The sequence below is a fragment of the Phaethon lepturus genome, unplaced genomic scaffold (genome assembly GCF_000687285.1).
Source record: "Phaethon lepturus isolate BGI_N335 unplaced genomic scaffold, ASM68728v1 scaffold14555, whole genome shotgun sequence".
NCBI classification, from domain to species: Eukaryota; Metazoa; Chordata; class Aves; order Phaethontiformes; family Phaethontidae; genus Phaethon; species Phaethon lepturus.
Window position 1 is genome coordinate 6,129 of NW_010542814.1, and position 17,358 is coordinate 23,486.

A 17,358-nucleotide genomic window follows, 5' to 3' on the forward strand; every position below is an offset into this window, starting at 1 on the left:
GTATTTCATTGTAAAGTGCCATTTCTGTCCCTTATCAAATGGGAAGGCATGTAATACAAACATTTGGGGCATTTAAAAAAAAAAAGACAGAAAAAAATATCTGTTACACAGTGACTTCTTGGTGTTTAAATATCTTCAACTCTGTAGATGTACTGCTACATACTGCAGAAATGAAGATAGTAATGAACTAGAATAGATTGCCTAAGAGAGTTGTGGAAATGCCTAAGCAAAAGCCAAGGAATGATACGAATTACATTCTTTCTTTTCAGAATTTCTGTGTGATTTGGACTAAGGAGGAAATGATACCAAATTATCTGTCCTAGTTTTGCCTATAAATTAGACTATTCCTTCTTAACAAAGCCAGTTTTACTGCTATTGTTCCTCCATGTCAGTTAATGACTGCTAACCTTTTGGAGGGCAAAAGTACAATAAAACAGAAAGATGAATAAGCAAGATTTGATGGAAATGCAGAGCGCTCTGGTTTCTTCTACAGGGTAATCACTAACTCACACCTATTGTTCACCTTTTGTAGAAAATATTAAATGCTTCTTTCACATTACTGTTTTATAAGAGGTGTTTTAAAACTCAGTGCTTGATTTCTTGTCCCATAACACTTGGATAATTTACATGTTTTCTGTTTTTCAATAGGTTGAATCTACACAAAGTATGATCAGGATTTTGGGCCTTTCAGCTACATTACCCAATTATCTTGATGTTGCTACATTTCTACACGTCAATCCCTGCATTGGACTATTCTACTTTGATGGCCGTTTCCGACCTGTACCGCTGGGGCAAACCTTTATAGGAATTAAGACAACCAATAAGGTAAAGAATCATAAATGCCAAATAATTATCATTATTTATGATAATAAGTTTTATTTATTATCATAAATAAAATGAATTAAGACAACCAATAAGGTAAAGAATCATAAATACCGAAGAAAGGGTTACTGTTTGTTTTGATCATGCTTCACGTATGTATGTGTAGGGGGTACTGGTTTATTATGCTACAGGTGTTTTATGAAACATATTTTCTTCTGTATAAAGATACACATAATTGAAAGATGCTTTAAGAATTATATTTCCTCAGCTTACAATACTTGTAAATAGGCCTTGTTGCAATTGCATACAATGGTATCTAGCTTTGTATTGCCTTCGCTTTGCTAGTAAGTTTTGCTTGATTAAGGAGAAATCATCACCTTCAATTGCAGAGTCACTGTAGCAGCTGATTATTCTGCCTTTCTTGTTTCAGTTTTCCATTTTGCTAGAAACAGTGGCGCTTCTTGTTTGCCTATAAGGATGCATGATCAATGCTGTAAGAAGAATATTCATTTATGAAATCTGGATATATATATTGAAATGACATGCATTAATACTAATTGGACATGAAAAACCTTAGCATGCTAAGCCGTTAGCTATCATATATGCACATCGGATAGAAAACACATTAAAGTAGTCCCTAAATAAGCTTCTTTACTCTCTGTGCTCTTCCTCATTTTGGGAAGCATTAAGTCTGTGGTCAGGTATAATAGTCTTATTAAAAATCGTAAGTGCAGTGCCACTTGACACATAAATTACAATTCTTCTTTTAATACAGGAATTAATACAAACCCTCTTCCATAAGATTTCCTACACATCTCACTAGCTGATGATGAAAGCTTATATAGCTCAATTTCTAGAAAATCTTATTCTGCTATGATTTAATTTAACAGAAACCAAAACATTTTCAATAAAAGTTAATTTCATAGCTTAATTAATAATAACATCTTTTTCTTTTTTGTAAAAATGGACATTGCCTTTCTTACTAAGTTAACTTTTCTTAGCTACTAGGTTATTTAAGTACTTTGTTCCATCTGCAGTGCAGGAAAGAAACTTATTTTACAACTGTAGGAAGCTATTTCAAGTCTATACACACAAGAATAGTTTACCATATGGTGCTTGCTATGATTTGCATATTTTAACCTTCATTAATTGTTTCAAGTACCTTCACTGTTATTTGCTGTTGTTTTTCTTTAATCTTTTTCTGATACTTGATGTGAATATTTAGTTTATTTCCATTGTATGGTAAAAAAAAAGGCAGACTCTATTTCTTCATACTCATTTAAGAATGCATTTGTGATGTAAAAATCAAAGATCTATTCAAATTTTCTTATAAAGTTTGAAATTATTTTTTAAGAAGAGTAAGTTTTCTTTAAAAAAAATGAGGAAATATTAGGAGGTAGTAGCTATTCTGAAATGTGAGTACCTGGCAAAGACAACTGTTCTGGTAATACTTGCAGCCAGGAGTTTGTCTTTTTGCTTTTCAGAAGAACGTCGTTACAGATTTCAGAGAGTAAAATACATTTTGCACTCAAGGTAATACACTTTATAGCAAATGAAAAGTAGAAGTATTAATCCTCTTTAAGGATTCTATTCAGGATAATGCTAATACTAAAGCCAACAAATTATTGCCAATATCAAAATCTTTCTGCTCTATGTGAGAGGAGGAAAACAATCTAAAAACCCCCAGAATCAAAAGCAGTTGTTGCAGAACATCAGCAAATGCAATAAATACTATGTCTATATCCACACTGATGAGTTGCAAGCAGATAGAAGGCTATTAGTTTATTTAGGAAGATGCTTTGCCACAGCTTTCTGACATCCTTCATCCAAAAAAACTCCAAAAAAATTTGAGACTGATTAGTGACTTGCTGAATCACATGCAAACTGTAGGTAAGCTTTCAAAGGCAAGGACAGCATGGTGTATTTATTATGCATAGAAGCTAGCCAGGAAAGCTCTTAAAACTCTGTACATTGAAACTCGTAGAGCATATGGGACCAAGACTAAAGTTTGGCTTCTTCAGTTGGAGGTCTGTTAATGTCAGAATTTTTCTTTATGCATGCTTATGTTTTCCTTTTTGGGTATAAATGCAAAGAATCCACAAAGTTGCATTTCTATATATGTGTGTATAGATATGTCCACATTTGTATTTGTACTGCCTATATACGTTCTTCCTTAATGATTTTCATTTCTTATTTGAATTATTACTTGGAAAATATATTATATGTTTTATATATATATTATTTGAAAAAATAATTAATTAAAATGCTAACCTCTTATTTTCAGAATAGTCTGGCTACTTGTCTCTTGCAAACATGTCCATATTGTCTTGTCTTTTTATTATTATGCTTGTACAATGCCAAATATGAATGTTCTCTTCTTCCCTCAAAACCTGTTTTAAAGCTGTGGTTTTCAACTTTCAGCTATTACAGATAAGTCCAAGTACTAAATTTCCATTTTTTAATTCATACATACTTTGGCCTTGTAAAACATTTTGTTGCATCAAAAGAAGTTGGTTAAAAAACAACTATCTTTCTACCCATGAATGCACAAATGAAGAATGGAGTGAGTGCTCTGATTTTGAACTTCATTTATTTATTTTGGTTTGTCACAACCTTAATACTGGGGTGCATGCTGTTTATATTGTGATACATTAAAGAAATTGGGAAAAAAAAACTTCAGAGTAACTTGAAGAATACTTTTTATTTTAACTGAACTCTTTATTTTGGAACTTCTCTGAAACATTTTATTTGTCCATAATTGGAAACTCTGTACACAGTATTCCCACTGTTCCCTGTGCATGACCCAACTATGAATAAATTTCTGTTTTCTATGGCAAAAAAGCTGACAATGGTAGTTTCCTGGGTATGTATATCTGCAATGTAAAAACTATTTTTTATAGTACCAAATGGAAATAATTAGTGTTAGGTAATATGATGTATTAAATGGCTACTTCATCAATATCCTGTAGAAGTAAGATTCCTTAATATGAAACAGATAAATTAAAAAATAGAACTGGGTCACATCTCTTTCATCATTAAAAAAAAAAAAAAGGCACGTAATAGATTTTCTATCCATTGCCCTTACTTGTATTTTTTCTACTTATTTTCATGTTCTATTTGTGAATTGAAGAATACCAAAAAGATATTGTTAGGAATGAGAATCTGTGTATTATAAATTTAATTGCATAATCACATTTTTTTCATGGATCACTGTAAGTAGCTTGATATGTAATAGAAAATATATAAAGACAGAAATGCTTTTAATAGGAAGTATGATGTTTTGTCTTTTAGGTGCAGCAGCTGAATCATATGGATGAAGTATGTTATGAAAATGTGCTGAAGCAAATAATGGCTGGACACCAGGTATTTATTTTTTGTTTCAGTTTGCATTCAGAACACATATAAATAAATTAGTTTTGATCATCATAGCAATGTGTTAAGAAATATGTTTTTATTATTTATTCCATTATTTTGAGATATGTCACTTCGAGGTCATCTCTAATCTTGAAAGCCCTTTATAGAAACACCATGCACGAAAATATAAATAGGCTAAATAAGTTTCTATCTTAAGGTGAAAATTCCTGGTACTTTATGTATTCCTTAAAGTAAGTAATGTATATTTATGTCACTTTTTTAAAAGGACATGGCAAAGTAGAGATTTTAGAGACCTTACACTTCAGCACATTTAATGATTAAAAACAGAAAAAATACAGCACTGAGTCTTTCTTCTTAGCCTTTCCCGTATCTTTCAAATCCTAGTGAAGAGATGAGGGATGAGAATTATGCAGTGTTCAAGACATGGTGCACAAAAGCTCAGCATCTGTGATTTGAAATCTCATGGGGTTTGTGGTTTGTTTTCTTTTTAAAGGAAGTAGTCCTTCATTTTGCTTTGCAATAGGGGTTTCAGCAGTGAATTTTCAAGTTTGATATTCCCTTCTGCTGAGATGGTGGGCTTACCTCATTTGCCTGAATAGTTTATCATTCTGTTATAGTTGTGCTCCTGAATCACCCACACACAACGTCTCATTTTTATTAGAATTTTGCCCATACAGCAGTGTAAGCGCAGCAGTAGTTGTAGAAGGTATGGTACCTGTTCAGAGCATGAATGGAGTTAGTGCAAGGTGATCCTTGAAGTGGCTTTTCACTAGATCACATTATATGTAAAACTCTTTCCTACACAGTCACACGAAGAATTGCACATTTTCCCTGTTTCACAGAAAATTCAGATTGTGGTGTTTTTTGAAAGATGAACAGTGGTTTATGACTTGTGGGGGAAAAAAGTATTTCAGCAACAGCTTCTTAGTCCTCCTGGCTCCCCCTGGTTTAACACCATTCTTCCATTTATCTTCTCTTGTTGGTATCAGTTACTGTTGTTACATTCAGAAAACTTTCATGAAGATTACATGTGGAAATTATGATATTTTCCTGAGTGAAGACTTTTAACAAAATTTGTTGGCAGTACCAAGGGAACTTTAATTTATTTTCTCCTCATGCACGTAACTTACCAAATTCCAAACACTGAGGTGCATTTAGTTGCTAATTTTTCATTTCTTGCTATGATTTTGTTTATTTTAACATGCTGTTCATAAACCGACAAGTAGCAGATTCTTTAAATCAGTATGTCTAAATAGGTAACATATCTTGGATTCCCAGCAAGAAGTTGCATGCTGTTCCAGTGTATTTGTTGCACCTTTCTTCCCATCTCTTTTCTTTACACTGAGCAAAAAACTGTCTACAAACATATATAATATTATTTGAAAAAATCAAGTACAATAAGTTGTTTAATTCTAACACGAGATGTTTTCGTAGCTTTCCTTGAGAATAGTTTTATTTCCTGTACTAGAAGTTAAATGCATGTGTTTTGTTTTAAGACTTGAGTTACAGCTGAAAGAGGTCAAGTGAAGAACTGTAGTCTACTTAATGTTACAGTTTCAGCAACTGACACTATTGCTGATCTCAGTTGCTGAAAATTGTATTTCAAACCAATAACCAAAGACGGAGTATATTTTCAGACAAACCAGAAGTGTGGTTTCCCTAGCTATATAAATGTTGATTTGGTTTCAGAATGCTTTGGTTAATTAGGTTCAGTTGATTATAAATGTTAAGTATTTTCTTTGCTTGAAAATGTTTGTTCTGCTATGATGCAGAACTCTATTAAATACACGTCTAAATACCAACCAGTTACACTGGACATATCGTGAAATGAATGATACACAAATACTGGTAGACAGACTTCGACAATGCAGAATCAAGCATATCCACTCATTGTCTAATGCAGTTAATTATAGTATGTAGTATTGTACCGCATATTAAAAATTGAGGATTTTTCCTTTTAATGAGTATGCTATGACAAATGATCTGTCTAATCATTAAACCAGTTGCAGATGTTAAAAAAAGTCCAAAAAAAAGAAAAAAGGTCGCACAGATATATCTACATTGAAGTGCCTGCCCCATAGTGGAAGGTTATGCTAGGAAGGTTTTCTTTAGTGTCTTTTCAAAATTTTTAGAATAGCCTTTGATTGTCTAAACTTATCACCTTCATCCAATTTTCTTAGTTTTTAGAAATCCATTAGCTCATGTCCACGTTCACCATAGTCTGTTACTGTCACACTGTTACCCTTCTTAGCTTGTGTTATCCTTGAAACTTGTATTCATTTACGTTCTATGTTTTAACAAAGCTGTAGTTATTTCTAATTATTTTCATCCCAAATCCAAAACACAAGCACTATACCAGCTATCGGGAGGAAAATTAACTCTATCTTAGCTCAAACCAGGACAATATACTTTCGAAAGATATATTCACACCTTTCCCCCAAATACCTTGAAAAAATTTCCACAGCAGTTGTATATCTTCATGGAATTCAGGAAGTGGTTGGAATTGTATAACTATTCAGGCAATAATGTGTAACAGACACAGATCTCATTAACAGTGCTCCAAAGAGTCAAAAACCTACCTATTCTCTTTGATACTGAAGTGGAACAAAGAAATACCAGAATCAGAGAAAGGTATTTTCCCTCTTCTAAAGTTCCATGAGTTAATGTACACCTTCCTGTTACCATCAAACTTCACGGTATTGTCTCTTAAAATTCTTTACCAGAGTCTTTGGAATGTCTTAATTAATTAAATTCAACATTGTTTATCTACTCATTTTCAAAGAATTCTAACACGCCAGAACGGAATAATTTACTCTTACGGAAGTCATGCTGATGTGTCCCTGTCATATTATAGGTTACAGTATGATACCTGACTGAAGTTATATGTTCACGTGTTTTAATAGATGTACATGTGTTTTCATTTTTTAAGACTGAGACTGGTAGGAGGTAGTGGCATTCTACAGGCATGTGTTTTGACAGATGGAGAGAAGCTTTTTATGTTGATTTTTCAACAGTCATCCTCTGCAAGACTTCAAGCTTTTCCTGGCTACTGGGAAATTAAGAGTTGGTGATTCAGCCTTTAATTTTGATCCATCTGCTCAAACTAATGAGATATCTCATTTGTAGGCTTCACTTTGAATTACCAAATGCAACTGAAGCTCTAACATTTGTCTTCTAGCAGAGTTCTCCTCTTGTTTAAGTTGAGGAAAGGTACAATGAGAGATGGCTTGCCCTACTGCGTTTTCTAGGGTTTTTGTTATAGAAACATTTTATCATGACTGAAGAAGATCAGACAATGTCCCAAAGGTTTCCAGGTGCTTTTTAAGTCAGTGTGCTCTTTTTGTAGGATTACTAACAATGTCGATCTTCATTAGGAGGTTTCTTTGTCAGATCCTACCTTTTAAGACTGCTTTAAGTGAGAACCTCTAGTGCTGTTAAGTTTGCTTTCCTGGGACTATCCTTCTGTGCTTGGTATTAGCTGGTGAATATTTGTTTTCATGTTGTACTTTGAATTTACTGTGTTCTTATATTATCCGAAAAGATGTTAGATCCTCTTGGACTGATCTGCACTTTTGGAGTTTTATTTCTACCTCTTATTAAACCAAAGATTCTTTAAACAAAGAAAAAAGTAACAAAAAAACCTGAAATTACACACCATTCATCAGAGAATATGACTCCACCCTCAGTTGCAGGTAGAGTATTTTTGCCAGCATTTATCTTCTGGGATACTGTTCCCTTGAAGACTGGGTGAAGACTCAGTCACCAAAAACTATCATTCCCTCAAAGTGGCTACAGCTGTCTTTTGGCAGGCAGTCAGTAGTGGGCCATGTGCATTAGCAGCATTAATTCAGCTACAGAGATGAAAAAGCTTTTTCACATTTTATAGCCCTGTGAGAAGGGCATCTAATGGTGACAAGTTTTGGGGAGCAGGTAGCACCTTTCTGAGGCAGCCTGTAGAGAACCTCATGAGATCAGCAAAGACAATACATATCAACATCATTTCTGTAATAAACTGAAACATTGCATTACTAGATTGTTTAGGACAATGCATGTTATACTGTCTTTATCTTAAAAATGCCGGGGGAGGGGGGGAGCAACACCCTTGTCATGTTATGCTTTGAGGAATAACATGGTATTTTTAGGAGTTTTGAGAAATAACATAGTATTCTTAAGGTTTTCTTTTTTTCCTTTTAAACCTATCACATGTAAATTTTAACTTTACGTTAAATTCCTTTATCTAAAAAATATGGAGCTGTTGCTCTTTGCTAAAGCTCAGTTGCTTAAGCTAGTATCCTAGGGAATTCACTCTTTTTGACACTGTCCATCGCTGCTGTTATATAGATTAACATGCATTATATCTCCTGCTGTTGCTGTCCATCACTGCTGTTGTATAGGTTAACATCCATTATATCTCCTGCTGTTGCTGACCTACTGTTTTATCCCACTAACTTGTTTACCAAGAGGTGGTCATACGTTTCTCTCATTGTCCCCATCACCTCTTAAATACTTTTGCTATTATGAATTTGTCAGAACCTTACTGTTTGCTATCTTCTCTTTTTCTTTTGCCTTTTTTTTTTTCTCATAGCTGATTCTCTTTGGTATTACTTAAACCTTCAACAAAAGTCCTGTGTTCAGGATATCGTAACTTTCAGTCCTGGTCCCTTACCCAATGAATGCACTTTGCTCATTTGTACTTATTTCAGTTTGATTTTGTTAACAACCTTTCAAAGAAAAGTGCTTTTTCAGGTAGTTGTTAGTTTCTGAGCTTATGCTCTTATGATTTGAACTAGTTTCTTAGGTTTAGCTGACTTCTTCTGTCTCACCATTTTGCTTTTGCAGTAGTGTCTCAGCTGCATCTGATACACCTATGACAAGCTTTACCTTTTATCTTTTAAAACGAAATTTGGATATTTTTTTTTTAATTTGCACAATACAGCCATGTATACTTGTTAAATTTTTAATTAGTGTATGCATTGGGTGGTTAGTATGCAGTTTTCTGGAGATCAAGCTTGCTTTATTAATTAGAATTTATGTACTTAATTAAAATATTGTTCAATACCACTGTTCTGTATTTAGTTCATTAAAACTGATGATGAGATGCTGTATATATTTTTTAAATCTCAGAATGATGTCTAAGTATCACCTTGCACAGATTTTTAATACTTTACTCTTTCAAATCAGGATTTTTGATGTCACAAATCAGTAACAGATTACACTTGCATTTATATAGTCAAAACTGGTTCTGTGGTATATATTGCACATAAAGCATTCACTTTTGTCTGTAATTGTTCTCTATTTACAATAATTGACTTGAACTTTGCAGTACTAAGAAGTGTCATCTTGTTTTTCTTACAACGCTATCTTAAACCGAAAAAGAAACAGAGTAGTTAATTTTAAATCTATTATATTGAATTGTCAGAAGTGAATTTGACAGGTATTAATTTCATCTGTAAAAATGATGGATTAAATTTCTTTATTATCAGTTTTCCAGCTGTTACTTGGTTGCAGAAGCTGTGTGAAGATAAAGTTTAATAAGCTTAGTTACTGAAACTGTTGACAATGCTTTTGTAGCTGTGTCATAAGATAAGATTTAATAAAACAGTATTTTCTTCAGTGGTCTCTCTGGAACTTAGTACCTTGAGAATTTAGCTATTCCTAGTATTTTTCCTGGGTGAAACAGTGTTTATAGTACACTTTGGACAAATATCTCTGAAAAGTTACTGATTTGATAAAATGTATTCTTTATCTGGATTGTTTTTTTTCTAGCCTAAAGAGTTTATTTCAATCTGAGTTTTTTTAATTCTGTATCTCTACATATTACTTCTAGTTCATCACCTGGTGTAGCTTATTTCCATATATATGTGTATATATTGCTTCTATATTTATATGTGCACACATGTATTTAGGTATATAAAAATACACAAATGCAGAAGCTAAAATGGTCTGGCAGGATAGCTGAGTTATGGCTGATCATGTTAGATGTTATTTCCATGACAGCTGATTAAGTGAAGACTTGAATACTTTGGATAGTTTTCTGTAAAATTTCTTGTGCAGTTTTTGCACAGTTAGGGCCCATTTGTACGAATGGTTTCTTCAACAAAATCACAGACAAACTAATTCAGTGATGGTGGATTATTTTTATGTTCTGCATCTTCATCATTTATTTATGCACTTCATTTGCACAATAACTGCCTTCTGCAATTTTAAGGAAATAATAGTTCATAGTTAATATAATCTTATGCCTGAATAAATGAAACTTTGTATCTTTCTTTAATTAAAAATACTATAATGATGTGCTGTGTAGAAGATACCCTTCAAAAAATGTTATATACCAGATGTATCATTTGCCAATAACATGAAACACGTACTATTTTCCAGTCAAAGCTATTTAGCTTTAAACATTTAATGCCTTGTCAGCAGCCTATATGAACAGCTTAGGAAATTACTGGAAACGGATGCCATAAATTATGCACTTAATAACCTATTTTTCTTCAATTAGGTAGCCTTCTAAATGTTCATGTACTCTATTTCTGTGCCTTAGGCTAATTTTTGCATATATGTTTGTATTTACATAGTAGCTTGTCTGTATATATGTACTTCGGTGTTCACAGTGCAATTAAGTAGACCAGAAGCACCAGTTTAATATCTTTCCATTAATTATGAGTTCACAGGATGTTCAGTGCATAGGGAATGGTACTCCAGAAGACATGTTGATGATTGTCAGTGGTCCAAAGCTTTTGAAAATTCTTGCTCTGTAGCTGTGAAAGAAATGGATCTATGTGCTTAGTTTAACATAATAGATAGTATCAGCTAATACACTTGCTGATCGAAGTCAAAACTTCTGTAAATTATTCAAAATGTAATAAGATACTTTGCAGAGTATGAGATTTTTCATGTATGCAGTGCTGTGGTGTTGATAGTTTTCTTTGTGGTTACTGAAAAGATTACTCCAGAATATGTTACCTTTGTATACTCTGATATATTGAATCATGAGGTATTTATAATATTGTTATTTAGGAGAGGATATCTTGAGAAGGGCTAGGTATAAAAGGTATGGGTTTACAAGGGACATTCTAATTATTCTAGCACAATTTACTATTGTTTGCAAACTATTGCATCATTTAAATTCTTCGTAACTTTATTAAGTTTCATATTAAAAACATTGCTTATACTTGAAGTCATTTCTTCCGTTTCCTGATGATGTAGAAAACCTGGTGCTTAGTAGGAAAAAAAGCTTCTGGATAAAGGTCTGTGTTTTTAAATGAGTGATAAGGAATAAGCTAGAAAACCTGACTGTTCTGTTTTTTGTTTAGTATGTTTTGTTTAGTATTTATGTTACTGGATCTTACAAAACCAGAAGATATAGAGGTTGGCATGGCAATTTTCTTACTCTTTTTAGCTAAGTAAAAGGAATGAGAATAGATATGAAGATTTCTCCAGTACCCTCTCTGTTCCTTTCCTTCAGTAAAGCTTAATAGAATCTATGTATTGCTACTGGCTCCTGGGTTATTGTTTCATATTATGGATGGTGTATATATATGTATAAATATTTTTGCAAACATAAGAAGAGATACAGTAGACATGACAACTCTTATTCTGGCGGGATATTTGTCAAAACCACAATTTATGATAATGTAGAAACATATTTTATTGTACAAAGTCAAAATAGTTAATGTCAGAACAGGACACAGGGAAGGGCTTGAAACAAATTCTTGCATGATCTTGTTTTTCTAAAAAAAGATGCAGTGAAAAACTGCTTATTTTGAATAATAATTGTTGTTCAAGTCCATTGGCATCTGCAAAAATGCAATATGCCTGATGACATATATTTGCATAGTAATAGACTAGCTATTCTTGTTTAATTTTCTGTACAAGAATAGATATTGCTATTTCTATTTCTAGCCTGTCAATTAAAATTCAGAATAATTTCTATTACCTGTAGGAGTCAGTAAAGTCTTGTTTGTTTGTCTTATTAAAATAACTTGCCCTCTAGTTCTCACTCTATTCATTTTTCCTCTGCATTTTGTCATATATTTGGCTACTGCTACAAATTGAAGATAGCATAGATCCCATTATACTGTTCATAACTGGGTTTCCTTTAGTGTCCAGAATCCATATTTAAGCTTTGATTCTATAACTGAGCTTTTATTTTATAAGGTAATTGAAAATATAATAAAACAAGATCATAAACACAAGCACTTGCAATTTTTAAGGCAATTATCATTTAGAATTTCCTATTGTAAATTAAATCAGGCAAACCAATCAGCATACATTAGTGAAAAATGTTTATAACTGTTGTATAGGTATAAAGGAAGTGTCGTGAAGTTTCATATGGGCAAATACTTTTTACTCAGAAGTATCCTCACATTAGTGCTGCTGCATACACACTGACTGTAATGTAAAGGTTTGATATCATCAGTCTGCTATGTTAATGCTGGAACCTTAATGTCAAACTTACAGGTCCAGAACTGTTTTATACATAGCTTTGGATGGAAATGACACCAAACCCCTGTATCTTTCACTTTTACACAGTGGCAGAAGACACAATGTCATGTTTTACATGAGCATAGCTGGGTGCTTCTCTAAAATGCCTGTGCACTACTACATGCAAGATATGGAACAAAAAGGAGAAATTAGGGGTCTGCGTCCAGTTGCTGAGCTAAGATCATACTGAGATCAGAGTTGTGATATGACAGCTCACATGACTCAGTGCTGCAATGGGTGGAAACAGGCTCTTGAGCAAGGTCAGGCCAGGATGGCAAGAAACTTACATGTATGTGAGCACAGCAAGGGTATCTGGAGTTCTGCCTAAGCATCAATGATGAGCCAGCTGAGAGTTTAGGAGGAGGATTAGCCAGCAGACAGCCATGAGCAACATTGTTGTGGTAGTTTGCTACAGACCCACTGATCAGGAATAAAGTAGATGAGGACTTCTTCAGACAACTAGAAAAAGCCTCATGTTCACTGTCCGTGGTCTTCCTGGGGGACTTTACCACCCCAATATATGCTGGAGGGACAATGCAGCAGGGCAAAAGTAATCCAGGAAGTTTCTGGACTCCTATCAACAACTTCCTATCACAGGTTATTGAGGGGCTGGTGAGGGTTGATGCTGTGTTGGACCTTGAACTTACAAAAAAAGGAAGGACAGGTTGGGGATGTGAATGTTGGGAGAAGCCTTGGCTGCGGTGACCATGATATGGTTTTCAGGATTCTGATGGAGAGAACAAGACAAAAAGCCCTGGGCTTCAGGAGAGCACTTTGGCCTCTTCAGGGATATGCTTGGAAGAATGCTGTGGCAGGTGGTCCAGGAGAGATTGTTGATTTTCAGGGATGACATCTGCCAAGCTAAAGAGCCATCCATCCTGATATGCAGGAAATCAAGCAAAGGTTGCCTAAGATCAGTGTGGATAACAAAGAAACTCCTGACAAAACTCAAACATGAAAAGGAAGAGCAATACATGAGGGTAAAGTGGGGACAGGGGACCCAGAAGGCACTGTGCAAGCATTCAGGATTAGGAAAGCCAAACCTCATCTGGAGGTGCATCTGGCAAGGGATGTAAAGGGCAACAAGAGCTTCCACAAATACAGCAGCAGCAAGAAGATGGCTAGGGAAAATCATGGCTCTTTGTTGAAGTGGACAACTGCTGGCAAAGGACATGCAAAAGACTGAGCTACTACTCAATGTCCCCTTCGCCTTGGTAAGATTTGCTGGTAAGATTTGCTTACAGGAATCCCAAGGTACCTGAGACAAATGGGGAAGATTGGAGCAAAGACTATCCTTATGCTTACCCTTACATAAATCTATGCAACCTGATTGGAGATACCCACACGTGCTGAAAGAGCAACTAAGTTTATGCTGAGAATTAGAATAGAGTTATAACAATAAAGATTGTTAAGAAGTCAGAGAAGACAGAGCAGGAGATGCATCAGGAAGGAAACTGTAAGAAAAATGAAAACGAAGAATAAGGAAGATGGTAGTATTTCAGAATGTGTATGATAGTAGAGCCTTCTTTACGGATAGAACACAAACGGCTAAATGAAGGAAGGACAGATAGGAAAAAAACCAAAAAGTAGCTCCAACACAATGTCCTTACCATAGCTTTTTACATAGAATTTCATAAGCAGTACTAAAAATACTGGGTACATCTTAAGTAAAAATACTTAAAGACTAAATACTAAATTAAAAGAAATACAAAAATTGAAACTATAGAACAGATGTCTTTAAAAAGTAGTAGTATTACAGATATATAAATGAGCAATGCACATTACAATAGCAAAAATATCTGTAAACTAAATAGGAGTTATTACCCTTAAGAGGTGGTATATCTAAATAGAAATATAATTAGATAAATAACTATGTTAAATAGATGTTTTTTAAAATTAGGTTCTGTAGAGGTTTTTTCAAAAATCCTAGTTTTTGTTTAAATAGGGATGATCAGAAGTAATTAATTTGAGTGAATAATTAAATCAAAACTCAACAGAAACTTAATCTGTGAAGAGTTCAGAATATCTCATATTACAGTACTGATTAGCTGATGCAGCATTATGTATTTCTTTGTTGTTATTAGTTAGTATTTTGTGTTAAAATATTGCATGGTGTTGTGTAGCATTGTTCTTCAGCAAAGTTTGCTGAATGTTTCTCTTGATTGTACAGATGTTTTAATGGTTTCTCTTGCTGAATTTTTTTGGTATTTTTGACCCCTCAAGCTTGAATGAAAATTCCTGTACTCTAATGCACATTATTTAATTTTATATAATGAGTAAATGCAGTCTGCTTGTAACTTGTGAAGAATTTTCTATGCAAAAGGAATTATATATAAAATGTCTCAATAGAACTACTTTGTAGGGAGCTTAGTAATCTTTCCATTTTCTGTAGTGTAGAAGATCTTAATACACATGCAGTTTATGTATTTTTTTTTTTAAATACAAGATGTACTAAAATGAGTTAAAATAACTAGAGAATAAATTCAAATTCTCTTGTTGCCTTGGTAAGTGACACAGCCTGTTCAGGTTTTTCTGTTCTCATGGTGGTGTTTAATATGTGAACAGACTTTAATGCACAAAATACAAAAATCTGCTTAAAAAAAAAAAAAAATACAAGATTTCTACATCAATTTTGCTTACATATAAAAGTTCTTATTTCATATACTTTATTGCTGTTCTTTTAGTTACTAGTTCTGGATAGTGATCTTCATAAGTTATCGTGATATTAGTGAGAGGAAAGGGAAATCATTTATACGCTGTCATGCTATCATTTAGATCTGACGTTCTGATTTTGCAGTGAGCATTTTTGATCAAGAGCTATTACTGAAGCATGTGTGTTTTCATTTATATTTTGCATGGAATATACTTTTCATTCTGTAAATGTTAGGCACTGGAATTTTGAACTGTATGTTGGCAGTTGGGGAATAATCACAACACAAGAGAGAAACAATTTTATTATTCTTTAGAATGAGGCTAGACATTAGTGTGTTGTACTTAGTCAAGGAGATGGCTCTATTTAATGAGGTGCAAAGGATGATGTTTCTAACATAAGTAGGTGCAGTCAGTGCTCCTAGGGGTGAAGTGTTGAAACCTCATTAGGAATTGAGTTTTGTAAAATACTTGGAGGAGGTTTCATGCTGACCTTAAGGGAGAAAATGGTTGGATAGATTGATCTGTTGATCCCTATCCCTAATTTGATTTTCAGTAGAAGTAATACCCAGGTCAAGAACTGGATACCACGTAAAAGAACATGTTTTAAGGATTTAGCTGGGTGAAGCCAAACAATATCTTCAAGTATAAAGTATAAAAATAAAGTATATATACATCTCTAAAGTACATAATTAATATCGACATTGCATTAAATAAATTGGTTCTTTCATCTTAATTTCTTTGAAAGTTGTGATGCAAACCGGGTGGCAAAACCTAGGCTATCTGTCCTCAAGGAGAGATGTTAATTAAAACAGAGATACTGAACTCAAGCATTTCAGTGACCACCACTCTAATAACAAGATGGAAAGTTACCTGAAAGAGTCAGAGTGGTTCCCAGAAAAGATGAATGCACCATTTTGGAGATATCATAGAGAATGTTAGTTTGAAAGGCACATTTTCCAGTAGCAAAATTTAGCACAAGCATTGTTACTGTCCATGGCAGAAGAAGGGTGTTTCAAGGGATTTTAAGTACCCAATTGTAAACTTTCATGAATTATTTTAGACACTTCTGTTACCTATTTATGTTGTGTGTTTCTTCTTTCTTCTCTAAATGAAAATGTAAGTCCTATTAGCATCTAGTTACATGTCTCTGATAACAGAGAAGTATTAGTTCGTGTAGGTATTTTGAATAATAGCACAGTTTTCAGTGCTTTGGTGATGCACTAACACATTTCAGAAGGATTACAACCTGGAATATTCAACACTAGGGGAATGCAAGCACTTCCTGTTGTGAATTTTCAACAAAGTTATTGGTGAAAACATTTGATTTGGCTTGGACGAGTGTACTCTTCACTGTGTAAAAAACTGGCTGGAACCAAAGAGTGGTGGTGAACGGAATTAAATCCAGTTGGTGACCAGTCACAGGTGGTATTCCCCAGGGGTATTCCCCAGGGGTATTGTGGCCAGTTCTGTTTAATACCTTTACCAATGACCTGGACAAGGAGATCAAGTGCACCCTCAGTAAGTTTGCAGATGACACCGAGCTGGGCAGAAGTGTTGATCTGCGCAAGGGTAGGAAGGCTCTACAGAGAGATCTGGAGGCTCATGAGGAGCAGCTGAAGGAACTGGGGCTATTCAGTCTGGAGAAGAGGAGGCTGAGCGCAGACCTTATCGCTCTCTACAACTACCTGAAAGGGGGTTGCGGTGAGGTGCGTGTTGGTCTCTTCTCCCAAGTAACCAGTGATAGCATGAGAGGAAATGGCCTCAAGTTGTGCCAGGGGAGGTTTAGATTGGGTATTAGGAAAATTTTCTTCACTGAAAGGACTATCAAGCATTGGAACAAGCCACCCAGGGAAGTGGTGGAGTCACTGTCCCTGGAAGTATTTAAAAGACGTGTGGATGTCGTGCATAGGGACATGGTTTAGTGGTGGACTTGGCAGTGCTAGGTTAATGGTCGGACTCAATGATCTTAAAGTTCTTTTCCAACCTAAATGATTCTATGATTTTTTTCATACTTTTAAGAAAATT

The 17,358-nt window shown here is 34.3% G+C and overlaps 1 protein-coding gene across 1 annotated transcript in view; it reads left to right on the top strand.

The window, feature by feature from the left end:
- Positions 1-648: 648 nt before the first annotated feature.
- ASCC3 (activating signal cointegrator 1 complex subunit 3) overlaps positions 649-17,358 on the top strand; it is a gene marked incomplete at its 5' end in the record, with an annotated part of 156,710 nt that continues 140,000 nt past the window's right edge. The window contains 2 exons of the mRNA XM_010288161.1: positions 649-825; positions 4,114-4,185. Of these exons, the coding sequence (XP_010286463.1) occupies positions 649-825; positions 4,114-4,185 (249 nt within the window). The remainder of the gene's footprint in view (positions 826-4,113; positions 4,186-17,358) is intronic.